The 27,302-nt window shown below is 50.8% G+C and overlaps 8 protein-coding genes across 8 annotated transcripts; 2 read left to right on the top strand and 6 right to left on the bottom strand.

The window, feature by feature from the left end:
* Positions 1-3,444: 3,444 nt before the first annotated feature.
* Positions 3,445-4,623, bottom strand: GUITHDRAFT_111983 (hypothetical protein; the record flags this gene model as incomplete). The annotated part of the gene is made up of 1 exon (XM_005829058.1): positions 3,445-4,623. One exon carries the CDS (start codon positions 4,621-4,623, stop codon positions 3,445-3,447), a length of 1,179 nt encoding a protein of 392 aa, XP_005829115.1.
* A 2,392-nt stretch (positions 4,624-7,015) lies between these two features.
* Positions 7,016-10,030, bottom strand: GUITHDRAFT_164242 (hypothetical protein; the record flags this gene model as incomplete). The annotated part of the gene is made up of 15 exons (XM_005829057.1): positions 7,016-7,093; positions 7,186-7,257; positions 7,292-7,786; positions 7,830-7,919; positions 8,053-8,112; positions 8,183-8,270; positions 8,315-8,373; positions 8,450-8,509; positions 8,558-8,625; positions 8,657-8,747; positions 8,797-8,833; positions 8,905-8,966; positions 9,106-9,285; positions 9,327-9,384; positions 9,513-10,030. 15 exons carry the CDS (start codon positions 10,028-10,030, stop codon positions 7,016-7,018), a joined length of 2,016 nt encoding a protein of 671 aa, XP_005829114.1.
* A 2,257-nt stretch (positions 10,031-12,287) lies between these two features.
* Positions 12,288-15,399, bottom strand: GUITHDRAFT_141596 (hypothetical protein; the record flags this gene model as incomplete). Its single annotated transcript, XM_005829056.1, has 19 exons — positions 12,288-12,340; positions 12,391-12,437; positions 12,489-12,627; positions 12,675-12,735; positions 12,843-13,067; positions 13,141-13,200; positions 13,319-13,402; positions 13,447-13,500; positions 13,588-13,654; positions 13,701-13,770; positions 13,916-13,974; positions 14,199-14,264; positions 14,310-14,378; positions 14,423-14,469; positions 14,571-14,639; positions 14,960-15,019; positions 15,068-15,188; positions 15,234-15,303; positions 15,393-15,399. The coding sequence occupies 19 exons, from the start codon at positions 15,397-15,399 to the stop codon at positions 12,288-12,290; spliced, it is 1,428 nt and encodes a 475-aa protein (XP_005829113.1).
* A 490-nt stretch (positions 15,400-15,889) lies between these two features.
* Positions 15,890-18,781, top strand: GUITHDRAFT_141595 (hypothetical protein; the record flags this gene model as incomplete). The annotated part of the gene is made up of 13 exons (XM_005829055.1): positions 15,890-16,342; positions 16,388-16,438; positions 16,478-16,522; positions 16,795-16,970; positions 17,053-17,252; positions 17,297-17,385; positions 17,486-17,603; positions 17,773-17,812; positions 17,878-17,946; positions 18,005-18,041; positions 18,422-18,448; positions 18,539-18,670; positions 18,716-18,781. 13 exons carry the CDS (start codon positions 15,890-15,892, stop codon positions 18,779-18,781), a joined length of 1,503 nt encoding a protein of 500 aa, XP_005829112.1.
* Positions 18,782-19,186: 405 nt separating this feature from the next.
* Positions 19,187-20,614, bottom strand: GUITHDRAFT_141594 (hypothetical protein; the record flags this gene model as incomplete). The annotated part of the gene is made up of 1 exon (XM_005829054.1): positions 19,187-20,614. One exon carries the CDS (start codon positions 20,612-20,614, stop codon positions 19,187-19,189), a length of 1,428 nt encoding a protein of 475 aa, XP_005829111.1.
* A 1,054-nt stretch (positions 20,615-21,668) lies between these two features.
* GUITHDRAFT_111978 (hypothetical protein) lies at positions 21,669-23,639 on the top strand (the record flags this gene model as incomplete). The annotated part of the gene is made up of 7 exons (XM_005829053.1): positions 21,669-22,419; positions 22,473-22,543; positions 22,693-22,740; positions 22,840-23,025; positions 23,226-23,381; positions 23,448-23,500; positions 23,549-23,639. 7 exons carry the CDS (start codon positions 21,669-21,671, stop codon positions 23,637-23,639), a joined length of 1,356 nt encoding a protein of 451 aa, XP_005829110.1.
* Positions 23,640-25,111: 1,472 nt separating this feature from the next.
* On the bottom strand, positions 25,112-25,400 carry GUITHDRAFT_44720 (hypothetical protein; the record flags this gene model as incomplete). Its single annotated transcript, XM_005829052.1, has 2 exons — positions 25,112-25,291; positions 25,344-25,400. Coding segments are annotated over 2 exons (237 nt in total), but the record flags the coding sequence as incomplete, so codon positions are not given.
* Positions 25,401-25,412: 12 nt separating this feature from the next.
* On the bottom strand, positions 25,413-25,562 carry GUITHDRAFT_56844 (hypothetical protein; the record flags this gene model as incomplete). The annotated part of the gene is made up of 1 exon (XM_005829051.1): positions 25,413-25,562. A coding segment is annotated over one exon (150 nt), but the record flags the coding sequence as incomplete, so codon positions are not given.
* Positions 25,563-27,302: the final 1,740 nt, after the last annotated feature.

Here is a 27,302-nt window from a genome sequence, read left to right as displayed (position 1 = left end):
GGGATCCTGCATGCCTCAGATAAAGGGATCCTGCATGCCTCAGATAAAGGGATCCTGCATGCCTCAGATGAAGGGATCCTGCATGCCTCAGATAAAGGGATCCTGCCTCAGATAAAGGGATCCTGCATGCCTCAGATAAAGGGATCCTGCATGCCTCAGATAAAGGGATCCTGCATGCCTCAGATAAAGGGATCCTGCCTCAGATAAAGGGATCCTGCCTCAGATAAAGGGATCCTGCCTCAGATAAAGGGATCCTCTCAGATAAAGGGATCCTCCTAAACCCTAAACCCTAAACCCTAAACCCTAAACCCCGGCTGCTCTTACTAAGGGCCGGCTGCTCTTACTAAGGGCCGGCTGCTCTTACTAAGGGCCGGCTCCTAAACCCTAAACCCTAAACCCTAAATGCCTTATTCTAGTCTAACAGGGATCTCGTGACCTGGCAGTTCGGCCCGACTTGGCTGCCGTGCTTCTGCTCTGCGGCTCCCTCCTCTGATCATACTTCAGTGGTCTTCCCAGGCCTCAGCCAGTGGAGTTTCCTACGCTGGCCGCCTTGGCCTGGGTCGTCCGTGCTTTACTTGTGTTGCTTCCTCGGCCTCGGTACTCATTGGTGGTCTCGGCCGGCCTTCGGCCAGTGAGTGGATGATGGATGAGGTGGCAGGTGGGTTGTGGATGGGTCCCTGAGACTCACGTCCCCTCGGTCCGGACCGGGCCTCGCCTCGGGGCCCGGCCGGCCGCCGCCCGGCCTCCTCCCCCCGCCTCCCCCTCCCCCTGCCCCGTGCCCACCTGCTTTTTCAGTCAATAAATAAATTAGCTTTATTTCTTCCTCCTTCCCCCCTTGGGGCCCACAGCTCCGCTCCGCCTCTTGTCCACCTCTAAGACTTGCCTCGAGCTTCAAGCGCGAGAGAGGCCTGTGCCAGCCTCCTCCTCCACGCCCTCGCCCTCCTCAGCCTCCATTTCGACTTCATCTCTCATCGTCAGCCGCAGTCGGTCTTGCTTGTCGACCTTGCCCGTGCAGCTCAACCCATGGTGCTCAGCAAATTTACTGATCGCAAGAAACAAGAGGCTCACAGATCGACAGGAGGCTGAGAGCGATGACATCGAGAGTCTTGGCTAAACCCTAAACCCAAGCAGGGGAACAAGGATCAGGACAAAGAGCAGCAGCGCAAGGCTCCTGCGAGGAGGACGGCAAGGCCAGTGCGAACTCGATGCTGCAAAAACAGACGAGCACGCAAACGATGAAAGCAAGGGTCCCCATACACCGCCTCCTGAGCGCATCTATCCCAGCCCGCTGTCAGCAGTTCCATGGTGAACCGCCAGGTAGAAGAAGATCATCCGTACCTGCATTGAAGGGAAGAAAGGCTTTCGGCGGGTGATAGCCCGGGTGGCATATCTTGCGCGATGATCCAAAATCTTCTGCTGGGCCGGGCCGGAGAGCGCAGAAAGGCCGAAGGGGCTGCCGCTGCTGTTGTAGCGATGAGTCATGGTGAAGTCCAGAACCAGCCAATTCCAGGTGTGGTGGAGAGGCCAGGGTGCCAGAGGTCGCCCATGAGTCTGTTGGTGGGACCATGCTGAGGGACGTGGGTCCGGGTGTGTCGACGACCCTGCTGATGAAGCTTCGTGACGATGCCAGCATCCACGTAGAGGGGGTCTAAGGCTGTAGCACAAGGATCACAGGTGGGAGGCAGAGGTTGCACGTTTGTTGCATCAGAGAGCAGAGCAGGCGCCGCTGAGAGCTCTGAGTCTAATTGTACAGAAAATTATACCTCACAAGTATATGAGTCTTTTGTTGAGGCAGGTTCTCGCGAGCTATGTGGCAATGCTCTGTCTCGCTCTGAAGGGTGTTTGGTGGGCGTCTCTTTCCTTCCTATATACATCAACTCTTCCTGAAACTGCTGCTTCACCTGCTGCTTCACCTGCTGCTTCACCTGCTGCTTCACCTGCCGCTTGACCTGCTGCCGCTTTACCTGCTGCCGCTTTACCTGCTGCCGCTTTACCTGCTGCCGCTTTACCTGCTGCTTCACCTGCTGCTTGACCTGCTGATGCTCTACCCGCTGCGTCACCTGCTACGTCACCTGCTGCTGCTTCACCTGCTGCTGGACCTGCCGATGCTTTGCCTGCTGATGCTTGACCTGCTGCTGCTTGACCTGCTGCTGCTTTACCTCCTGCTGCTTTTTCTTCTTGACCTGCTGCTGCTGCTCCTGATACTTCACCTGCTAATACTTTACCTGCTACTTCACCTGCCGCTTCTGTTTTACCTTCTGCCGCTTCACCTGCTGGTGTACCTGCTTGACCTGCTGATGCTTGACCTGCTGATGCTCTACCTGCTGCTGCTACTTCACTTGCTGATGCTCTACCTGCTGCTTGACCTGCTGCTACATCACCTGCTGCTACATCACCTGCTGCTTGACCTGCTGATACTTCACCTGTTGCATGACCTGCTGATGTTTAACCTGCTGCTTCTTCATCTGATGCTGCTTTACCTGCTGTTCTACATGCTGCTTCACCTGCTGCTACATCAACTGCAGCTGCTGTACCTGCTGCTGCTTGACCTGCTGATGCTTGACCTGCTGCTACTTCACCTGCTGATGTTTTACCTGCTGCTTCACTTGATGTTTTACATGCTGATGCTTTACATGCTGATGTCTTACTTGCTGCTTGACCTGCTGATGCTCTACCTGCTGATGTCTAACCTGCTGCTTGACCTGCTCATGTTTTACCTGCTGATGCCGCGCCTATACATGCAGATGTCTTACTTGCTGCTTTACATGCTGATGTCTTACTTGCTGCTTGACCTGCTGATGCTCTACCTGCTGATGTCTAACCTGCTGCTTGACCTGCTCATGTTTTACCTGCTGATGCCGCGCCTATACATGCAGATGTCTTACTTGCTGCTTTACATGCTGATGTCTTACTTGCTGCTTGACCTGCTGCTGCCTGACCTGCTGCTACTTCACCTGCTGCTTCACCTGCTGCTTTACAGGCCTCAAGTAATCATACCTCGCTGGGTCTCGGACAGATTCTTCAGGACAGATTCTTCAGGACAGATTTTTAGGCCTCATCGCTTAGCATCTGTCTCCCTCACAGTATCATTTTATTAGTGAACCTGCCGCTGCTAGGCACTGCCTTCATCGATGCCGTTGCAAGTAGATAAGTAGATGCCCATAGAGTCCACCCTTGCCTCCTGCCACTCCTCTTATCCCGTGCTCCTAGTATGTCTCACGCTCTCCAATGGTCGCCTCATGTGTCAGTTTCAGGCATGACAGTAAGCTGTTCGATATGATGGATATGTGACTGGTGAAGAATGGCAACTTTGCTAGGATTTTTCAATGCTTTATTTGAAGAGATTTTCTGGTGCGATGTCCTTGTGTTCTCCTAAAAAGTATACAGGATGTAAAGAGCTCAGCATCACGCGACGAGCAAGCAGTTGAAGCTCCAATGTCGATTTCATGCTCTTGTCGTGAAGAGAGCAGCGATGGCGGTCACCATGAGAGTGAGTGCCATAAACGCTGGGGTGCCAGCTGCGGAACTACGAGCGGGAGCAATGGGCACGTCAGGAGGCCCGACAACCCACCGAGACTGTCTAGGAGTTGTGGATGTTGCCCGCCTGCCAGTAGGAGCACCTGCAGACCCGTAGAGGACCGTCTGACCAGCTGTCTGAAAGTATTTCTTAGGGAAAAGAATGTCAAAGTATACTGACATGGCGTCTCCCGTTACTGCGTTGGCCCTGATATTCACGGTATCGCTTCCATACTTGGATAAAGATACAGGATTGCCAGCAGCAGTGGCGTAGTTGAAACCCTTCGAGAGAACCAAGGAGATGAGCTTGCCGCCTAGAGTGAAGGTGATGTTATTGACCTCGACCTTGCTCATCTCGCTCAGCTTCTTCGATTGGGAGTTGAAAGTCATGTTCGCCGAAGTCTGGCTCTTGTCTACCACCGTCATCTTCAGTCTGAGGCCGAGATGCGTGGCCTTAGGATCCGCAACGTAATTGCTACCCATCGTTCCGCCGTAAGCCATGAACGCGATGTCGCCGGATACGAATGTCACATTCGATCCGGTACAAGCTCCGTTGGACGTAGAAGCGATACAGTAAGCAACGTTGTTTTTGTAAGTTTTGTGGTCAGACGGAAGGTTGTCGGCTGCATTCCATGAAACGGGAATGACCTTGGTGCTGATACTTCCTTTGGTCATGATCGCATTAATCACGCCGACATAGCCGCAGGATTGTACGGTATTACCAACTAGACCTCCGGCCATCATGTATGCATACTCTGCACTTCCTTCTTTGATGCCCGCTTGAGACTTAACAAACCCATTGATGGAGACATTCGTCAAAGAATTGATCATGTTGACCTGGTTGGCATTGGTGGCGTAGGTGTTGATATCGTAGATCCATGCCATTGAGTCGGGGGTTACTGTGACATAGGCTGAGGGGCCTGGGGAGGCAGCGGTGCACGGCCCGTAGGCTGCAGAGGAACAATCCTTCGAGTTGGCGCAATCAGGTATGACACCGGCGCAGATGTCCTTTCCCTCTGCTTTGACAAAGCTGTATGCGCAATGAGAGCCAGGAAGGGAGGAGAGCAGGAGGAGCAGAGCTGCCGCGTGGTAAGCAGCAGCACGCATGTCGCGAGGCACGTGTGAGAGCACGTGTGAGAGCAAGCGAGGAGAGGAAGGGGAATATAAAGGCTGGGCGAGCCTACATCAGACCACCCTCGTTTACCATTAAGTACCCCCTTCGGTGATCTGATACCTTCAGTCAGTCTGACCGTGACCCCACCCCATCCCCCGGAGAATTATAAGTTCCGGACCCACCCTGCGACTTAACGAGCATCCGAGGGGTTCGTCGGGTGCAGCAGGATCGGCAACCCTGATCAGCCCCCATGGGGTTCGAAAATAGACTTGAAACAAGCCAGCCGCTGTCAAGTTTTTCGAAATTATTCGAAGTTAACAGTTAACTATAAATTTTCTACCATATCATTCGAAGTTAACAGTTGACTATAAATTTTCTACCATATTATTCGAAGTTAACAGTTAACTATAATTTTTCTACCATATCATTCGAAGTTAACAGTTAACTATAATTTTCTACCATATCATTCGAAGTTAGCAGTTAACTATAATTTTTCTACCATATCATTCGAAGTTAACAGTTAACTATAATTTTCTACCATATTGTTCGAAGTTAACAGTTAAGGTAGCACAGAGGAACGCCAAAGGCCTTTCTTCCCATCATTGCCAGCTTGCAGGATGATGCGTTGCGCTTCCTATGGTGGCTGGCGGATCGCTCGGCGAACCGTTGAAGGAAACGGCAGCGCTGGATGACCGTCTCTCGGCCTCCCAGCATCTTCGAGAGGTCGACCAAGACCTGTTGATCGACCGGCCCTGACGGCGACCGTCTGCTTCCATGGTGATCCGCTCGCCCCTGGGCTTCCTCCTCGCCGCTGCTCCTATGATCCCTTCCAAGTACGGTAGGACGCCAGGGAGAGAGTTATCAGGCTCCGAGGCTCCCATCCCAGCTCAGCGTGTCAAGAATCCTCCTCGACCTCTACGCTGACCAGCTTGAGGTTCATTCTCGCTTGACTCTCGTGATCGATGTGTTACCTCCTCCGCACAGCGCTTCCATCTCCTTCCTCGAGAAGCGGCCCGGATCTCAAGCTCTCTCTGCTGCAGTGCTCCTGTGCTTGCTCCAACAGCAACATACGTCTGCAAGAGACTGCGAGACCAGCTGAAATCGATAGATCTGAGCGCAATGTCGGCCGTCGACATTGATCCAAGAGCCAAGAGCTGGGATTAGACTTGTCGCCTCTATCGACTGAGTCTACTATGAGTCCCAGCTCCATCAACTTCGTTTTCAATTTGTCTTCCTGTCGTGGCGGTGTATGTCTGGCTCTTGGCTTCCTCCATCTGTTGCATAAACCATGATCTGGACTCTGGGCTCCATTCGCTCAGAGAGTCTTCAAACAGGTCGCGTCTCGCCTGCCGACATGTCGAGCGGATGGCTTCAGCGATAGCGTCGGGAGTGCATGAGCTGTCCTACTGTTAGGATAACGCTTTGTGAAGCTCTTCACCCTCTCGACGAGGTCGGCCTTCTCGACGTGGCCTCCAAGGCGCTCGCCCTGCGTGTATTAGCATGCCCTCCGATACAGCAGGTTGCGAACGCTCTCATCATACTGAAGTACCATGCTTAGAAAGCTGTTTGAACTGTACAAACACTTGCTCTCAGCTTCCTCTGGGCCCCTTGACCCTAAACCCTAATCCCTCCACTGAGTCTACTATGAGTCCTAGCTCCATCAACTTCGTTTTCAATTTGTCTTCTTGTCTTACATACAGCGATGAGATGCCAAGGAGAGTAATGGACTCCGGAGATGATGGAGGTCTCCTCAGAGCCTTCGGTGGCGGTGTATGTCTCGACATTCTGGCTCTTGGCTTCGATATTCTGGCTCTTGGCTTCCTAACCTTAAACCCTAAGATCAGTGCAACCAGCTCGTCTTCAGCTGGGGGACTCGGACCTGATTGAGGTCGCTCTGTACAGTTTCCTTCGGCTCCTCACAAAAGCAAGTATTGGGGTACACGGCCTACAATGCTAAGCCTGCTTCTGAGGTCTCTTTCTACTTTGTACTTCTACAGTCTTCTCTTAGCTTCCTCAGCCTCAGTAAGAAGAGTTGCCTCTAAACTCTAAACCCTCAACTCTTGACGGGTTCAATGTAACCGTCCCCTTGTCCATTCCTCGCGCTAAGTCCTTGCCCCTTCCCTGTCATGCTGACCTTGGTTTCTCGCCTGTGAGGTTTCCCCTTCGGTCTCTCCGCGTTGATCTTTACCCTGTCGTCTTCCAACTGTCTCCTAAGTCCTTGCCATTAGGGTTTAGGGTTCACTGTTTTAGGAGTGTATTGTTCACATACTGGAGGTGTTTGCAAGTACCTCTATACACTTCCGAAAGAAATGATAGCAAGCGATGACAGGATTACATCAGTAAGGCAGTCTCAGTGGTTCATAAGTCAGCGTGATTGCAGCTTGACTATGCAAGGACGCCAATGGGCTTGAAGTCCGTCAACATCTCGGCAGTGTGCACAGCGAAGTACTCGCTCGTTGCGTCCTGCATCAGAGTCAACAGGGAGGCAGCAACTAGAACACCACGGCACTAGGCATGGGAGAAGTACACTGCTAGCAGAGGATATCAGGATTCACCTTTCCAGCAATACGCAGAATCGCCTCTGATCCTGCTGGATGCTCCGGCAGAAACTGTGTGAAGTCGTAAACCTGTGAAGAATTTCAAGAACTCGTTATACTTGACCTCCTCCTCCACCTTCTGATTGATCGAAACCCAGCAGCTCTCCTCAGTAGCATGGTTTGCGAGCTCCTCAGAAGTGATTCGTTGCTGGCTTGTGTCGTCAGCTGTTGTAGCGCCATCTTTACCTTGCTTGAGGGCATCGAGTTCCGAGGTGTCGGTGTCTGTAGTTGAAAAGGAGGTGACGGAAGAGGAAGAGGAGTCCATGAGGTGGAGGTTTCTTTCCGCATGCACCAAGAAGCGATTTGTGCTGTTGCCATCGATGAAGTGCTTGGCGAGAAGGAGGGCTGTGCTGTCGTGACGAAGAAGCGCATCTAACAACTTCTGCTCCACTTGCATGCTCAACTTGCCCGCCTTGGCGGCTGCCGCAACAGCGCCGATTGCGCGATCAACTAACGCAGCAGTCTGGGAAGTCTGTCGATCAGAGGAAGGAGGAGGCTCAACTTGCTGGGAGCTCTTGCTCTGCAAGGAAGGACCCTGAGCTGATCTGCTCGTGACGATCTGCAGATACGTCACATGCTGGATGCCTGAAATAAGTTGTTACCGAGTCATCTAGGACGTCAGACTTGTAAAGGGTCTGATATTCGTAAAACTTGTTCGTCAACGTTTGGATTCCTCTGATGGCCGTCGAAAACTGCCCATGAAATGTTATGCTTTGCGAAAAGGGAAAAAGAAGAAACACGAATATAGCCGGTTTATCTCTCCCTATCGCCCTCCATTGCTCCCTCCCCCCCCCCCTTCATCAGGTGCTCAGCATTTTTTCTGACCTTCGATAGAGTGTTAAAAAGAGCCACAATCTCTGCACGTTCAAGCGAAGCCATGATGAGCTGCTTATTGCAATCAGCAAATATCCTCAAAAGTTTCCTCCTTGCCCCTCTCGACCGTCCTCCTTGCAACCTGCTCAGGAAGTAGAAGAACCTTGAGAGCTGTTCCGAGACCAAGAAGTTGAATCTTTCCGTGCAAGCGGCATTTCTGGCAAGAGATGCTGTAGTTGCGGTGAGAGGAGGCAAACCTCTCTCCCACTCTAACCAATCCATAACGCTTGAGATATTATGAAAAACTCCTTTCCATTGACTTTTGAGTGTAGTCTGCTCAGGCGACAGGTCAAAATGGAAAGTATTTGGAGCAAAGAGAGCAAAACAAAAGAATGAATCTTTTCATCACCTTCACTGAAGGCTCTCCATCCATCGAGAACATGAGCGACTCATCGAACGCGTCGAAGACCTGGCCGACAAAAGTTGGGTGAAGCGTTTCCATCGATTCGAGCGCTACCTTTTGACAGCTGCTCATGACGCTGGAATCTAGAAGTCTTCTGATCAACATGGTTGTGTGAGCGTCGTCTGCTCAATCTCTCAGTATCAATCTCTCAACCCGTGCTCTGCCTTCTGCCTTGATCATCTCCGGTCACAAAGTGATGGTTGTACAAGAATGGAGAAGCGCGGCGAAGAGCTCTGAGAAGAACCTGAGAGCAATCAAGTGATGATGGCTTGAGAAAATCATGGCGAACTAACCACAAATGCAAAGTGAAGATTCTTGAGATACTCGGGTCTGTTGCGATCAGCATCAGGGCTTGTTTGATAATCACAGGAGCTTTTGATCTTGTCTTATCCTCTCCTTACCTGCTCCCATATTGATTGATGAACCTCTCAGGATTCGGCTCCCAGTTGCTTCGGTTTTGGCTCTGAAAGCAACCAAGTCAGGTCACAGCACTCAACGAGCGAACACTCAAATCATACAATGTCAGAGAAGATTCAGCAACAACAACACGAACTAATGCATTAAAACATCTCGATGCCTTGAAAAGAAGTTTCTCCTCTCACCTTGGATGGAGGAAAATATGATAGCGAGATGTGAATATTGATCGAGGCGTGCATGCCTGAGAGAAGGCGGTATAGCACTCTCTCCTCGTAGCACATCTCGTCTAAAGACCCAAGTTGCTCAAAACAGTTCTCGTTGTAAATCGCGTCCCACACGTGAGACCCGTTGTATCCTGTCCACCTCTGCTGTACATCAGCAGGACATTAGTCGATACTTCCATCACCTCGGGGTTCAGCCGCAGGTTTACATATTCCGATGCATTTGTGGGAATGTTTCGACACCTGATGTCACGTATCAAGTTCAGTGAAGATGAAAGGCGAAGAACAGGTGGCCGCAGCCGGAGGAAAACAACGAGACCATGTCGAGCAAAACATCCAGAGGGGAGGGGAGCAGGGAAAAGAAGGGTTACATGTCCAGCCAAAAGTCAGGAACAGACGGGTCATTACAACTCTCATCCTTGGTCAAAAGAGACTCTGATTCAGCTTTCGAGATCGTCTTGTCAACTTTGTTCGTGATTGGACGACCGAAATCGAAGGGGTTGGACGACTGCGAACTTTCCTCGTTTCTATTCCCCACGTCCAGCGAGCACAGGCCTCCTTCCTTAACAGGGGGAGCAGGAGAGCTGAAGGAAGAAGCCCAGCTCGAGAACGAATCCTGCTGGGTGGAGGCGCACTTAGCTTCAGACACTGCCTGATCGAAGTAGAGGCACTTCCCGTCGAGCTTGATGTGCATCAGACGGAAGTAGGTCGTGTTCACCAGCTCGGACAGAATCCTGTGCAGCTGCTCCGTGTTGGCCGTCTCCACGCTCTCTACGTCACACTTGGCATCGTCTAGCTGGCCGCTGGGGTTCTGACAGAGTGCGAGGTCTTGGAAGAAAAAGAGGAGGCAGAAGCAAGCCAAGAGCAAGGAAGACAACTTCATCTGCATGCAAGTTAGACTGTGCCGTCAATTATGCGGCTCGAAGTAAATCTCTTCCCTTCGTCCATATGCTCGACATGCTTTCATCGGACTAACGCTAGCCGTTTCTGCGATTCTTGATGGCTTGATCCGATCATCTTATCTTGCTACTGTTCTACCACCATGCCTTTCCTCATTCTCTCTTTGTCGTCGTTCCACATTGTATCTCCGCCTCCTCTGCCTCCTCGCGCCTCCCCCCCCCCCCCCCCCTTCCTTCCTTCCTTCCCTTGCACTCCCTCATTCCTTTCTCGTCGCTTCATCGGGTGTTCCAAGAACTTTCCATCTAGAAACACGGGTAGGTGGGGGTTATGCAAGTAGGGGTACTTTCATCATTAATAGCAGTGCTGTTTTGAGCTCAAGAAGTTGGGAAAGAGTGGACTAGGTAGGGTGATCGAAATCCGACAAAATGCTGTCGTGACGAGAAGCGAGGGAAGTATACGTGATGAATGGAAAGAGAAACGATGTAAAGGATAACAAAGAACACAGAAGACACATATGACGACAGACATAGATAGAGAGGAAGACATGCTAGCTTCTTGAGATATAAACAAGATCTTTGCATGTGCAACTGAACAAGATCAATTCTTTGATTTTCTTGCAATCTCTTGCAGCTCCAAATCTTTCAGCTTTTCGATCAGCTCTTGATCAACTGCATCGCATGTCAACAGGCAACGGAGATGGCAATCATCACCGTCTAAGTCAAAGTCATCAATCGTTCCGTTATTCCTCTTTCTCAACGCGTCGCTCAACTGTTCTTCTATATGACCTTTGCTATTGTTTTCACTTCTCTTCTTTCCATCTTCAAAGAGATACTTCACCATGATTTGCAACCGATAGTGATGATAATATGTTACCATCTCTTCTCTTGAAGATGGTCTGGATGAACGTCTGCAAGGTCCCGTGCAACTTCCCTACTTTCTCTAGCGCCACTGTCTGCAGTTCGAGTTCGGTGAGAGGAGGCAGAAAAGAGACAAAGGCGTCAAGTCTGGCGTCAAAGGAGGACAGCAGTACACAATGAGGACGGCGAAAGGAAGAGAGGAAAGGAGGATGCGCGTGGGGAACGAAAAGGAAGTTTGAGAGTAGAATAAAAGAAGAAGTGGAGTGAGAAGGGAATGGTTTGAGGGGTATGGGGAGAGAGGAGGAAGAGGAAGCTACCTTCTGCAGTGCTCGACCAACTTGGAGGTCGAGGGATGTCTTGCTAACTCGCTCTACCTGTGTGGAGGTCAACGTGCAGACGTGCGATGACATGCGATGACCTTGGCGAGGGTCCGGCACCCGTTCGATCTGATGAGAAGAGCAGGACCAGAAGAATGAGCAAGAGGCGGTCACGGCGGTAGGGAAAGATGAAGGTGAGGAGGTGAGGAGGAGCAGTTGCATGAGGAGGAGAAGGAGGACTGGGGGTGGGGGTAGCGTGGGCATAACCTGAATGCGAGGACAAGTTCACCGAGACTGAAGAGAAATTTCACTTGCCACCCTTGCCAGGTCACTCGCTACCTGAAGGAATGGTCCACACCACAAGTGAAATGAAGCCCTTCATCCCACGAGCTAGGGAGCTGGAGAGGGTTGAGCGAAGAAGAGTAAAAGAGCTGCAACCTGATCGCCGATAGACAACCTGCCTGTACCTGCAGTATGAACTTGAGGAGAGAGCAAAGGAACAAAAGGAGGGAAGAGCAGCGTTGGAGGCATTGAAGAAAACATGAAAGTTGAGCACACAAGGATCTAACGAGGAATATTATCTCACTAGCAATGACAAGCCAGTTTGCAATGCCTTCAAATTGCTGCAAGGTGTCAGGACGAAAGTGGAGGACATTGAAGAAACTTTGAACATTCTTGCCTGTTGTGGTGCTGATATTTGAGGGTCAAGATCATGTTGTTTCCGGAAGGACGAATCTTGAACGGCTGCTCCTTCGTTGTCTTTGTCGCATTCAGGTGAATTAGATTTCCTGTCTCAAAAGATAAGTAGAGAAATCTCAATAACCATCATTTCTTCTCCTCTCTCCCTCCTGTATCCCTCGCCATTCCTCTCCCCTCCTCTCCCCTCCGCTCCCATCCCCCCTTTCCGATGCTTCTTTCAACTTCTTGAAGCAGGTTGCATGATAACAGCAAAGTACATCAAACATTACCCAGTTTGTGTTATCTGCTCGTTCAGTATATAGTTGACAAGATCCAACGCACTTTGCAGTCTGGAAAAAATGTTGATGAGACCAACGTTGGAAGATTTCCGTCATCACAATTGCTTGGTTGACTCCAACTTCATCTCTGACGACATCTTGGCTGCATCTGCATTAAAGCTATCATTGTCATCAAGTTCTGATGTCTGAGCGTATTACCCTTGCAATATGACACAAGTGCTTGGTATCTCTTGTCTACTTTTTGTCTGATGAAAACGTTCAATCTAAATGTTTGCTATGGATTGTTGGTATCTCACCTGTTGTCGTTGTTGTCTTCTCGATTGTCATGTGCTTGTACATCTTCATCCTCCTCGTCAACTGTCTCGTGCGAAGTTTGAGCATCGACTTGACCGGCAGCGTTCGCATCTTCTTGTGCAGCTTTGATCAAAGACGCATCTGACAGCCTGACTTAGTCCTTATCTCCCTCTGCTTCTCAAACTCACTTCTTATGTTGGCGATTTCTTCTTCCAACAACGCAATTCGTCTGATAGCCGAGGGAAAGTACTGAAATAATTGATATCATCCACAAATTCCTGACCGACATGCTGCCATCATAAACAAACACGGCAGAACAGAAAGTGCAACACTAACAACAAACCGACGTCACTGACCTGTTTCAATTCCATGGTCTGAATAATTTGGCCACACCCTTGCGAGTGCATAGCAGCCGAGGCGGCGGCAGCGGAAGCAGCAGGAAGAGGGGGAGGAGGATGAATGGGCGCAGCAGCAGAAGGCAGATATCCGCTGCTGTGCAGACCCCCAGGATTCAACAAAGCCGTTTGTAATGCACAGACAGCAAAAGAGGCGTTCTTGGCGCCCAGCTGCAGGTCCACTTTCTGAAAATCAAATCTTATCAGCCCAGACCTCACCTCTGCTCCCCTGCCCTGTCCCTTCCCATTTCTGTATGACCTGGAGGGTGCATAACTGTTCCTTTGTGGCGGTCAGAGGGTCCAACCTGTCGTTGAGGGCCTACACAAGGAGATGAAGTGACACGGAGTGAGTCACAAGCTGTAGAGCATCGAAGACTAGACGTGGCCAGCGCTGAACAGCTCGCTTCCTCTTCCTCTGCCTCGTCTCAAACACAAACCTCGAGGGAGTCGGAGATAAGTCGATTGGCGATCCCGCCATTCCAGATGGTCCGAACTGAAGGAGGAAACAACGAATCGAGCAACTGACCAGCAATTAGCCAGAGGAAACAAAACAAGGAAGACGAACATGAGGCAGACTTTGAATAGCCTCTTGTGTCAAGACAATTTTCTTGTCATTTGCCTGTTCACGGTGTTGTCAGCAAAACACGCACAAAATCGTTTTGGACAGAATCTTTTATCCCGGATCAACGACAGCGAAGAATCTCACCTTCAACATTGTTATCTCAACAAGCTCTGTTGTAGTATAATCTTCGAAGTGAAACTTGTAAGCAATCCTTGCAGAAACATTCAAATATGATTAAGTAACAAGAGAGAGTGAACCTTCTTGCCATTCCGGGATTCGACTTGAGAAATCCTTCCATTTCTTTCTTGTAGCCCGCAAAGATGAAATCTTGAATAAAGCAAATAATTATCATCATCATCTTCAACAACAACAACACTTTGATCATCATCGTCATTATCATCGTGATCATCATCGTCGTCGTCATCGTCATCATCACCATCATCACTAGACTGTCTCTCAAAATGTTTCTCACATGGTCTTCCAGTCTCGTTGCTCGTCATGCACTGCATAATGATTTCCAGCGCTTTCATGCTGAGATGTATTCAGAAAATGAGAAAAACATAAGAAAAACGAGGGGAAAAGGAGCAGAACGGAGAAACAAGGTGAGAAGACGAGCAGAGGAGAGAAAGATGTTCAGACGAGACAAGAAAAACAGAGGAGTAGCGAGGAGTAGAGCAGAGCAGAGGAATCACAAGAACAAAGTTGGAAAGCATAAGACTCGGCAATGAACAGTAAGCTGGGAACAATAGGTTCACCCGAAGTCTTTGCCGGCATCTTCTGGTGTGAGTGTATATGCCTCATCTATGAACATGAAACCACCTCTGCCACGTCATCACAATGAGGCGCGGAAGGAGCTGCTCATATACTTGGCCTCCTTGATCTTTGCGAGACAGTTTTGCTCTGTTGCCCCGATGTAGGAACCAACAAGATCTCCTCTGCCACATACATCGTTACAGCAACCTTCTCCCCTCTCCCCTACCTTCCCACTTCTAAGAAGGGAGCATGGGAGGATAAAACCCCCATTCTCTGAAGCATCTTCGGTACCAGGCGAGCAACAGACGTCTAACAAGATTATCTCTTTATCAGCCTTCAGCCGTTTCCTTAGACCCTCAACCCTCGCTCCCCACCTTTCCCGTCCCTGGGTTCCCGTAGAACACCATGTCGAAGTCATTGTTGCCAAGAGGCTCGAGCCCAACCTAGGCTGTGAGATAAGGGAGGAGAGGGAGAAGGTAGAGGTTGACGATGACGACTAGCGCGTGTGGATCACGATGAGAACGAGGATCAGAATGAGGATGAGGATGAGACTGAGATTGAAAACGAGGATGAGGATGAGGATGAGGATGAGGATGAGGATGAGGGACTAACCGAAGATGAGAAGAGAGGAGTGGACGAGCGTTTAGAGAATCAAACAGGAGGGTGAAGTATTGAACTATGAGGAGAAGACAGGAGAACGGCAGAAAAGGAGGAGAAACACACACGAGAAGTGAAGGAGGAGAGGAGGACCAAGAAGATTTACCTCCTTGCGACGGTTTTCAAGCCGGAGGTTTTTCAGAAAGGATCTGATTTGATCCTTGACCTGTGAGGGTTGAGTCTATCAAGAGAGATGGCTGTTTCATCGCATGACCTTCTCGAGCCCGACTATCTTGCTGAGCTCTGAATCGAGCCAGTCTTCTACCGACGGGGTCGAGCTCGAAGAGTTACTGCTGTTCGATGCTTTCTTAGGAGCATCTTTCTTTTCTACCATCCTGCACGCGAGCCATGAGGAGAAGAAGCTTAGATATTGATCTTACCTCCTCCCCAGACAACTTGGAGGTGCACTGATGGGCCGGTGAGCTCGAGGAGTGACGGAGCTTTTCTTAGCTGCAGGGAGAGTCTGGTCAGATGTGAGAGGATGCGGGTAGATGAAAGAAGAGGGAAGAGGGGAGAGGGGAGAGGAGAGATTGGCTTACATGACATCCTTGTTGGCGGTCAGAAAAGTCCTGTCTAATCTGACAATAGGATGTTTACCGGAGAGTCAACACTCTACAAGATTAGCTGGAGTACACAGGATCAAGGACAGGGCTAGGAAGAGGGGCAGGAGGAAGGGCAGGAGGAGGGGCAGGAGGAGGGGCAGGAGGAGAATTTGCTACTTATTTTGCGAGATCTGCCATGGAGGTGTTGGGTTCTATTTGACCACCCCACCTAGGCCTATCCAAAGGGGGTAGTGATCCGAACATCATACGCCGGGGTGGTACCTTGTTCGAAAAATGCTTGGAGGCGTGTAGGGTGAGGAAGCGACAGAGGAGAGGAGAGAGCCTTGGAGTTTGAGAAGCAGGAAGAACGGTGCCACAACCTGTCGAGCTTCCGTCTGGAGAATGAAACCAACAGAGCAGCAGTTTGCGCGCTCTCCTTTCTGGAAACCGAAGTAAGTCTCTCAAACGTGAAATCTACTGTTTGCTTAGAGTGGATGAGCAGAAAGGAGATTCTTGGGTTGAAAGAGCCCAAGAAGCATGACAACGTCTTGAAACCCTTGAACTCACAAAAGCAGAACGCGAAGAAGAAGGAGAGGAAAGATGAGTTGGAGGACGAAGAGCTCGGAAGTCTGAGAACCTCCATTGATTTGCACAAAATTCAAAAACTTCGCCATGTCGATCTGAGCAGCCTGTCAAGTTTTTCTCTTCGCAATACGAACGTGCGACAAGACACAGTGGCCGTTAGTCTCATTCAGGAAGAGAACCTGAGGATATGTGAGAAGAGCACGATGATATCTGAGATCTTGCAGCGCGACAAAATCATCAAAGAACTTCGAGCTAGAGTCAAACAGCAGGAAGAACTAGAGCGAGAGCTCGGATTGCTCAACCACGCAAGATCAGACTTGGAACTAGCAGATCGACAAGTGGATCAACGAGTTAGACTGCAGGTGAAGGGCTTACAATGTGAAATGCTGTTCAGTGAAACAGGTCAGGTCAAGGCAGAGAAGAAACATTGGTTGAAAGAACAAGACGCCAAGCGACAGGTCCTTCGTTGGCTGAGGAGCTTGCTTGAATGCAAACAGAAGTTGAAGTTGACGCGTAAAGAAATGGACGCACGTCGACGAAAGGTTGACGATGAACATGATTGTTAGCGTTTCTCACATTCTAGCAGCATCTCTGTTCTCCATTTATATCTTACTGCAAGAGGAAACGATTACTGCGATCGCGTGAAAACTCTTGCGTTTGCGAGATTTTGATTCGTACGAGGACAGCTGTCTTTATCGCCTGGACGCATTTGAAGCAAAGAACATCTGAAATGCGAAGAATGAGAGGAAAGATGCTTGCGAAAAGTGGGAAACTCTGCATTCTTGCATGGCATGCCATCTGGCATGACGTTCAGGTCATGAAGAGATTCTTTGGGATGGTTTTAAGAAAGGCAGAAAGAGCACGAATCAAACTTACTTTTTCAAGATTGTTTCACAACTTGTCCGAGGGTCGGAGGAGGAGACGAATTGATATCTATGCAGCCAAGATGAGGAAAAGAAGAGACAAAGAAAGCTTGAGAGCAATGTTCAGGTGCACACATGAATGAATCCATCCCAACACACCATTGCTCTTCATGAACCCAACGCTTTTATGATTTACATTTGAATTTCAGGTGTATGGCGGTAGCAGGAGCTCCTGCAAGAATTCATACCATACAGCTCTCGAGGAGGGTGGAGAAGATGATCGCCAAGAGACTGTTGTGGTCGAGCTGGAGATCTTGGAAATTTTTGCGATCATTGCAGAAAGCATGGAACAGAATCAACACGAGGAGGGCCAGCAATGTCATGCACAAGATGCGATTGTACGTGTCTGGTAAGGTTGAGTGGTGATACTCTTTTCCTTATGTCACGTTGCAGCTCGACGATCTCGAAAGAAAATGAAGGGATTTGTAAAGAAGAAGTTTACTAGAAACCTCTCGTGCAAGATTTTGAGGAGTTGGAGAGAAGTGAGTAGCAAGCGAAGGGCCTTGACGAAACATTCGATTCACAATCTAACAAGAAGGTGTGTGAAAGGGAAGGGCAGGAGCAGAGCTGACGTTGGCTCAGGTATCTCCTCTGCTGGAGCTTGTTGTTGAAAGAGAAGAAGCTCTTTCGCGACCTCTCTTTGATGCGTCGGGGGTTTTCGATGTGGGTGAAGGAAGTGGAGAAGAGCGCACAGAATCAGGTGAAGAGATCAAGAGTAGAGAAGAGCGCTACGTTGGAGCAAGAAATCAAGAGCAAGACTGATGCTTCTCAACCCAGTTGATGTTGATACGAGTGAAGGACAAGAGCAGCGACAAGTGCATTCAAGGTTGGCATAACTCAAATCATGTCAACCTGATTCGCTCTCAAAGTTCATGAAGACGACTGGAATGTCAGAGAGCAACTCCTTATGTGAGTTCATCGTTGGCCCTCCCTGTCCTTCTCTCCTACTCTCACTCTAATGGATTTATCGACAGCGATCCGAAGAAAACGGAGACGGCGAGAGCAGTTGTTGTGAAGCCAAAGGCCCTCGTTGAAGCGAAGAGGTGACGGTCACAATCTTGCGTGCTAATCTTGCTCTCGTTGACCTCTCCTGGCCTCCAGAGACTCTAGTGTCGTTCATGTCATTGCTGCGAGCGAGGTGATCTGGAGGCGGGGAGAGAAGAGAGGGGAGGGGAGAGAGAAGGGAAAGCTGAAGGAAAGAGGGATGAAAATGAGAAGGGGACGGGATGGACCAGAGCGTTGGAGAGGCGGGAAAAAGAAGCGTCTTATGCTTGTGATGTAGCAGGCACCTCCTCGACTGCAAAAGTGAAGTTATCTCTCCCCTGGATTGAGCTCAATCTGGGTGGCAGACAAAGTGAGAACACAAGAAACTTGGTGACATGGATTAGCAAGTCAGGTGAGACAATCACAAGAGATTGCTGCATTGATGTCTTCTCTATCCTCCCTGCCTTGTTTTGGTTGCTCTTGCCTCCGTGTTCATGAAGATTCAAATGTTTCTTACTCATGAATTACTTGCAGTATGTCCTGCTGGGTCAAGACCTCAAGGTCAAGACCTTCCCTTCCCTTCCCTTCCCTTCCCTTCCCTTCCCTTCCCTCCATTTTCTTTTCTCCTTTTGCTTCTCTGACAACTTTTAGGCAAACTTAAGCCGAACGATGACAGCTGCGGGAAGATATCTGTTATCTCTTCCCCATCCTCTTCCTCTCCCTCCTCGACCTCTTCATCCTCTCCCGCTTTCCAACAGCGAGCAACTGCAGGCGCTTCTCCAGGTGTGCAGCACTTGGAGGAGAACGAGCTGAAGTTGTTGACTGCAGGTGAAAGGGACAAGAGGTCGCGGCAAGACTGGAACCAGCAGAGAATTGCAGCAGAACTTGCGGTGACAAGTTCTCTTCCTCTCCTTCTCTCACATCTTGCAGGCCGCACGGCATTTCCTCGACAACATGCAAATGGCCAATGTCGAGAGAGGAGGCTCAGGGACTGCAAAGATGAGTGCAAAGAAAGGAGACGGAGATGGAAAAGGACAAGGACAAGGACAAGGAGAACTCTCGTGGAGGAATGACTGCGGGCGTATGCAGGAGGCTGAGGAAATCTCTCGAGCATATCAGGAAGCGGTTGCCGAGATGTATGAGGAGATGACGAGTGAGGCCTAAGGCTGAGAGTATACCTCTATAACGCTTTATGCTCACTTTGACCTACAATGCTCTCCTCCCTCTGTTGCTTGACTCTCCTTCCCCTCCCCCCGCTCAACTGACTCTCTCCTTCCTTCCATACTGTAGCATGTGTAGCTAACAGACATTCCTTTCTTCCTCCGCTGCTCGCAGCATACTTCGCGCAAGCATGTCGAGCTGGCGAGCCACGTACGATCCCAGGCCCTGGTGTTTCACAATCTCACGGTCACCTGACTGGGGAGAGGGAAGCGGGAAAGTCTGTTTCCTTCCCCGGGAAGCCTCCGAAGGCTTCGGGAGGACAGAGAGAACATCCTGCCAGCTCTCCTCGAGCGAGCGGATAGTCTCTGAGAGCTCCTGCATCTGCTTCTGCTGGTTGCTTCCTACCTCTGTCGACTGCGAGCTCGATTTGCTTCCCCCGCTCCTGAGCTTCACGTTCTCCTCCTGAAGAAGCTCCATGTGTTGCCGAGTCTCTTTCAACCTCTCCTCCTCCTCCTGCAGCTTTGCCTTCAAGTCTCTGTTTTCAGCCAGCAAGGCATTAATATGCGTCTCCGAGCCTGTCTCACGATTCTCCAGCATCCTCGAGCTTCTCGAGCTCTCCACCAGCTGACTCTCAGCGTTGCCCACAACACCTTCAACCTCCTCCACCATGGAGGTGAGCTGAGTGACCACGGCCTTAGCGCGCTCAACTTCCTCCTGCAACTCAGCATGACGCAGGGAGAAACGGTTCCTCTCCTCAAACAGCTGTACGTTCAACTCAATCACCCGCTGCATCCGCCGCGTCGCAAGCGCGTTGAAGCTCTTGAGCCTGACACAGGACCGGCACTCGGACTTCTCATCCGAGGGAGCGCAAGCTCTCTCTCTCAGCACGCTCTCTACAAACGCTCGCAGCGTCTCCACATCATGTCGGAGTGAAAGTCGACGCAGGACGATGGACCTCGACGTCCTCTGCAGGCTCACCCGCACAAGATGAGCCTTCACTCCCTCTCCTCTGGTCAGCACGAGCTCAACGTAGGAGCCCACGGGGCCACTGAGGAGCGTCTCTGAGCTTGCTCCTGCTCGAATAAAGCTTTGAACTTCCTGTCCGTCAACAGAGAGGAGCTGATCTCCCACCATGATGAGTCTGCTATCATCCGCAGGCGAGCACGGCACGAGCTCCATCACCTTGTAGTCGTCATCGAACGCTAGCCCTACGAGCCCGCTCTCTCTGATGCCACCAGGTCGCCTGTCTGTATCGCCTCGCTTGAAGGCTCCCGACGAGCAGGACTCCGTCTCCTCCTGCACAAACTGCACGAGCGAAGCGACGGTCTGCTCGAGGTACGAGAACTCTGCCATGATCCACAGTTTGGGCGAGACATGCGGAAGGCCAGGTCGAGTCTCGTCCTCCAAGTGCATGTCAGGGAAGGGAGACGCCGAGCGGTCAGATATGGAAGGAACAGGTGAAATGCTCGAGCGACAACTCGAAAACGCTGGGCTGCCCTCTCGCGAGCTCCGAAAGACTCCGTTCGACTGCATGCCACGTTGAAGAGGAGCCGCTCGGCTCTGCATGATGGGGTACACAGAAGCTATTGAGTTCACTGAGGGAAGCAGAAAAGCTTCGAGATGTTGTTCCAAGGCTCTTGGACAGGGCGTCTCGCTCACAGTTTCTGACCAAGGGTTCGCCTTTGACTGTGGAGTGAGATGTTTCCTTCACCCTCGAAGCAAGCAGATGTCAGCAACCCTCGGACTGTCTCACAGCAACTTCAGCTGCCAGCAGAGCTCTCAGCTCTCAGACCCTTCGCGTCTCCTCCTCTTGCTCTGCATGCGCCTCGACCTCGCTGTAGCTAGCCATGGACCCCCTTACAACTAATAACCTTCAGAAGGGAGCCGCGAATGCTGGCAGACCAACTTTCAAAAACATGCCACTACCACGAATCTTTACTCAAAGTTAAGCTAAAACTCTGGTAGACCACCCTGATTTAACTTAACTTTGAGTAAAAGGAACTGAGTGACTGTGCCATCGGATGGCTGCCGGCCGGGGCCGGGGCCGGTTGGCAGTAAAGTTTGTGGAAGGGGCTGGCACCCGGTGGTGTGGGGAAGTTTGGAAGGCATGGGTGGGGTAGTGCCACATCCTTACAAGGAGAGGGAGGGAGGAGGGAGGAGGGAGGAGAGGAGGGAGGAGGGAAGAGGGAAGGAGAGAAGGAGGAGAGAAAGAGAGAAGGAGAGAAGGAGAGAAGGAGAGAAGGAGAGAAGGAGAGAAGGAGAGAACGAGGAGGGAAGGAGGAGGGAAGGAGAGGAGCCTGGAGAGGGAGGAGGGAGAGGGAGGAGGGAGAGGGAGGAGGGAGAGGGAGGTGGGAGAGGGAGGTGGGAGAGGGGGGAGGGAGAAGAACACCAGGAAGAAAAGTTGAAGGAACACAAGAGATGAGAAGAGGGTGAAAAGCGATGAGGGAGATATGCATGTAGTTGATTCGAATGATCTTGAATCCTACGATTGTGCAACTATGGTGTTGCTGTAACCTCCGCTAATCCTCTACTGTGCTAGCGACCTATCACTTGTGTGTCTTCTCTAACGTTTCCATGCTGCAGGAGAAGCATAGTGAGCTCAAAAGTTGGCTAGGCTACCATGAGCGGGCTCCGAAGTCTATCGCAGTTTCTCCGCAAGGTTCACAGGATGTCAATGTGGTCGATGCCTTGCCGTGGGCTGGGAGCATGTGTCGCAAGAAACAGCGGGAGGATGATGCTTCACCAAGAAAGTGCCAGATGGACGGCCAGACGACTGGGATGTCCACCGTTGAGGCGGATGTCGGCATGGACGGAGAGGCGAGTTGAGGGAGTCATGCGGTTCGAGTTCTCCTCTCCCCAGCTAGGACACGCCATCAGGTCCTGCGCGGAAGAAGCAGACAGAGCCATGTCAAGTTTGAGCAAGTATCTGAGCCTGGTCGTCATCTACCCGCCCAATTCGGAGGAGCACGAGGAACAGGAGGAGCAGGAGCTCGTGCTGCCCGAGGCGTTACGAAGGAACTCGTTGACGATGATATCTCGAACTTTCACCGACAAGAACGCGAAGGGATATCATGTCTCGATCAGCGTCTTGAAGCTGGAGGACGGGGTGATGCTAGAGATGTTTACAGCAGAGCAGGATGGTCTGCCGCAGCTCGACTCTTATCGTCAGCTGCTTGCACGGGATCAACCGTCTCCTTTCTTCTTCCTTGCGACGACAGGGAACACCAAGAGGAAGGAGCTTTTCAAGAAGCTCGAGATGCTTTTCCCTGAGGCCAGCAAGTTCATGTGCCAAGTGAAAGCAAGCCGTCTTTTCCTCAACGGAGTGCCGAACAAGCTGTGCGTGGGGTTTGTCCTTCAGAGCAAGGAACACGGTGAGTCATCATCAGCGCTAGAGAAGGAATGAGTTTGTGAGAAGAGCTGGCAGGCGAGCAGATGAAGACAATGATCATGGAGCTCTTCGGAGAGATGCGGCTGGCGGATCTGAAGACGGATCTAGTCACAACTCAGCAATTGTTCCTGCCGACGTCCCACTTACCTTCCGTGCCAGAGTCAGAGCGAGTGGCGTTCAAGGCAAGAGATGAAAAGGCAAGAGATGGATAGAGGCAGAGGAGGGAAATACGGGCTGACTAGGATGTGGAGGGCAGATGCATGGGGGAGATCCTAAGGAGGAAGAGTACATCCGGGAGAACATGGTTAGGTCACCGTTTCCAGGAGAAGAAGAATTTGCGCCAATCTTTCCCCTTCCTGTAACGACAACGTTTTTTCGCTTTTGACCCCTAACGCTGCGCCAGTGGGCTGCGCCGGTGGTATCGGGCTTGTTCTTGGACATGGTGGTGTTTGAACCGAGATACCGCTTGATGGTGAAGACATGCGTCGACCACGGAGCGCTTTTCGTGCTGACGAAGCCAGGAGAGAAGGTTAGGACCATGTGGATACCAAGAGGAGAGGACGATGGGATGATGACGGGCTGGCAACAGGTGGGAACGGCGTGTCGAGTGATCCGACAGACTCTAAGCGCAGAGCTTGATGGCACGTGCGACATTCGAGTCGTGGGGGTGGCTCGCGTGCACGTGCGAGACGCCCATCTGTCTCCGGGCAGGTTCGGCCTTCATTTTGCACGCTGCGAGGTCAGGAGACCAAAGGGTGAGAGGAAGAGACGGGAGTGAGCAGCGAGCAGGTGTTTGAGGACGAGCCGATAGCTGAGGAGGATGGCGACACCGCAGAAATGATCAAGTCTGAGATTCTTGGCAACTTGAGCAAAGTTATCGTAGGAGCAGAAGGTCTTAACCTGGATATGATGCTGTCCAGACTTGCAAAGCTCAACGCAGATCAGGTGTGTTGTGATTCAGAGAACAGAGGGGATCAACGGACGAGCACCCAGTTGCTGATATTTGTGCAGTTGTCCTTTTTTCTCATACCCCTGCTGCCTGCATCGACTGAAAGGAAATACAGGTAAGATGGGAAATTCTCAGCTTGTTTGTGGCCCTTAGGAAGTGTCAGGTGGTATGAAATGAAGAACAGTTTGGAGCGCATGCGGATGCAATGCCTTAGGGTTCGCGAAATCATCGAAGATGCATCTGAAGTTCAGTGAATTATCCTGGGCGACTGAACCATCCTTCTCATATTCATGATTGAAATTATCAAAAACTTCAGCATAAGTATCAGCATCAGCGATTATTGAAGCACCAGCTTCAAAACTCTAGCTATCATGACCGTCTGCAGTCAGCTCCATCTCCAGCTTTGACGAGCAATCAACCATCTTTCATTTCTCTCTCCTGTGTGTTTCATTTGCAAATCCGACTTTACTAAGTGTACAAGAATATAGCAACAAAAGAATACTCCAACATATAGACAACCAGGATATCAAAACAGAAAAACTCCAAGCAAGCAGCTGCAGGACGGCGGGGGATGTCAGACTCATCGATCTTGCAGCTCCTGCAGTTTTGACAACTTCTCGGCCACAAGCGACAGCCTGTCAAAGCTGTCAAATGCCGGCAAGAGTTCAGCTAGCGGCCTCACGTCTGAGATGTCGATAGCTGAGCGCCAGATCGACTTGGACGAACCGGAGGCTTAACCTGTTCGAAGGTCAAAAGGCGAATCAAGACATGCAAGGGTCAGAAGACAAGAGCTAACAGAGGGAAAGCCCATAGAAGACAAGGGGCTCTGCAGCAAACCAGAGGTCTATAGAGGACAAGAGCACAAGAGGTCCACACCTCCTTCAGCAAGTCGTCGCTTGATAAGTCCCCTCCTGGCAACATCGCAGGCTGTCAGCCCTCTCAAGGAGTTTCTGATTCACAAACCTTGCAAAGTTTGTGGCTTGCGCTTGATGAGACCCTGTCGGGGCAGATGAAAGTCACCAACCGACGAGATGGATGAGATGGCAAGTCACCGTAGCAGTCGTCGATCTCTCACTTCTGCCGTTTGCATCTCGCATGCTCCCTCCGCGACCATCTGCATGCTCCAGTCAGTTCAAAGAACGAGGTCGGTCAACAGTCAACCTGTCATCTTGTCAACCGCAGACTCAGCCTGTCAAACAGTCAGTGAGATGCACGTGCTCAACTCAGCCATCACATTCGAAGCTTCTTGCCGCATTCCGACTGCAGGCTGCGCCGGCACCTGCGCATTTCTGACTCCGTTGGACCTCTCCTTGTCAAGATCGTTGTGCTGCAGCAGCTTGTGATAGGGAAGGTGATCCACATGCGAGAAGTCCGCGGCGTCTTTGGTAGGATGGTGTGGACCCAGCGGACATGGCTTCCGCAACGCCTCCGCCACCACCATGTTGATCTCAGCCATCGCTTCGTCCTGGCAGAAATCAATGACGTCACCTCTACCAGAGTGCGAGGAGCGAACTTACCGCAGTCATCCTCTCCAGTTCTGTTCCGAGGCTCCAGTAGGAATGTTTAGACTTGCCAGTAGATGCACACGTCCATGTCCCCGGCCCATGAATCCATCCTGCCAACAGTTTATAATGGGTCATAGCAAAACTCATGAATGAACGCAAGTGATAATTCACTCCTACACGTTTTTTGGCAGCTTTTCATCACCATAGGCACGAGAGATTGTCTTACCTTGAAAGAAGTTTCCATCGAACATATCCTTGTTTTCCATCTGCATGAAACCATGGCCATGCATAAAGTCTTGTCTGAACTCCCCTTTGTACCAAAAGCCATCTGCCATTGCCAGCCTTCCCTCCCCTTCCCTCAATCCACTCTTCCACGTCCCAACATAGACGTGTTTGTTTGGCTGGAGAGGCTGCAACTTAAGTGAGGCGAAAGAGGAGCAGCATGCACAAGACCTGGTAGTCCCACGATCCCTTCCCTGTCCTCAGGTCGCCCAGCCACTCCCCCAGATAAGTTCCTCTGTCGTTGGCCAGCGTGAGCCGGCCGATTCCATGACGTTTGTCGTTCTCGAAGCATCCCACATAAACATCGCCGTTGGCATAATGATGCTTCCCTCTGCCATGTCGCAACCCGTTCTCCAACTCCCCTGCATACGTTCCTCCGTCCTTTACCAGAACGTTTCCAGGAAGCTCCGACGTATTTTTAACCCGCGAGATGTCAAACGGAAATTTCTTGTCTGCGACTTTAAAGTTCGATGATTGGATCTCCGGCACGTTGTGATGACCTTCCAAGTTCTTGAGCTTGTTCAAGGTGTTGGAGCTCTGAATTCGCTTCGGCTGAAATGGATCTTCAGCAATCCTCGCATCTGAAAACCTGCAAGCTGCATCCGCATGTAACCTGCTGCTGGAGTCCTGCACCTCTCGTACCAACTCTGCAGCGAGTTGCATGGGAGATCTTTGATCCTCTTCGTCTCTTCCATCCAGCACGTTCAAGTTCACGAAATTCTCTTTCAAATGCGAAGGCATGATCTTAAATCTCTCGACCCTTGTCCCAAGAGCTTGCGCGAGGGATTGTATGATCGCAAGGTCCATCATCTCCAGCGTCGTGGCATCATTCACATACTTGGACATTTCATCCTTGAGCAGGATGGAGACGCCAACAGGAGGGAACGATCGTATCATTGGAGCTGCAGATAAAGTGCGCTTGACCAAGGCCTCCCCTCCCTTGCCGTTCTGATCAGTGAAGTTCGTCTCCCCGTTCGCCTCTTGCCTGGACTGGGCGAAAACTTCTGCCTTACCATTTGCCTTCTCTTCGTCAGACTTGATGAATTGATCGAGGCGACCGACTTCTACCGATAGTGAGAAGCCACCTGAGGGAACGTTGACAGGCTCCGGCCGGTTGTGAACCACCTGCGAGACATGGTCCGGCTCCAAGTCGAAATCTCGGGGGTCAAAAGAACTTTTTTCATCCCCTCGCACTGGTTTCTCCTCACTATGGGATGTATCCATAAATCTATGCTCAATGCCATCCGGCCCCAGGTACGAGGGTTTATGTTGCGCCCTGTCATCGCTCTTCTTTTTCTTTTTGACATTCGCCGAGAGGCACTGACCCATGTTCAAGGTCCTTCAAAGTTGCCGAGAGCGAAGGGAGCAGGTTAAGTTCGACAGCTCATGGTTCCGAGGGGAGCAGAACTCGTGCCTGAGCAGATGAAGGTTCCGTTGTCACGGAAAGAACCGCAGCGAGGGTGGGAGCTCCCGATGTCCACTATCTTAGTCGGACAACCATCCCTGAACAGGAATCATCAGCACAATTCCAATCGCTTTCATGCTCCTGCAATTCTGCAGACTCTTTCTTTCCATCTGCCTACACCATCGTTTCTTTCACACTTCACCTCAACTGATTTTGTACCTAGTCAACATTGCAGAATCTTCAACACTTCCAGCCCTCCTCTTCCCGCCTTGTCCTCCCATAAGCCTCGCATTTCATGCAACCTTTCAGAAATGATGAAGTTGCTGGAGTTGCGAGGCTTTTTTTATCCTCTCTCACCACTCGACTGTTTGCAACTACATGCCCACCTGCAACCTGGATCCGCCACTATTTGAGCCGGATATTCATGTCTCCTTTCTTTTTGCTAACAACATATTTAGTTCGTTTCAGACGACTACGACGATCTGAATTTCATTCACATCCTTCTGATCTCTTGCCCGATTCCTTCCCCTTTTACTATCAACACAAACATTTCACTCGTATCTGCGGTTGCCTTCCCCCCCCCCTCACTTCGACGTGGTGTGTCATTGGAGTTTCTGTGCGATCGCATCTCATCTCTCTCTTTCCTCTCTCAGTCTCTCTCCTGACTTCTCCTTCCCTCTTCCTCCCCTCCATCATTCCGTCCTCCCGCAACCCGAACAAGCTCT

The sequence above is a fragment of the Guillardia theta genome (assembly GCF_000315625.1).
Source record: "Guillardia theta CCMP2712 unplaced genomic scaffold GUITHscaffold_55, whole genome shotgun sequence".
In the NCBI taxonomy this organism is placed as follows: Eukaryota; class Cryptophyceae; order Pyrenomonadales; family Geminigeraceae; genus Guillardia; species Guillardia theta.
This window is presented reverse-complemented; position numbering and strand designations above follow the sequence as displayed.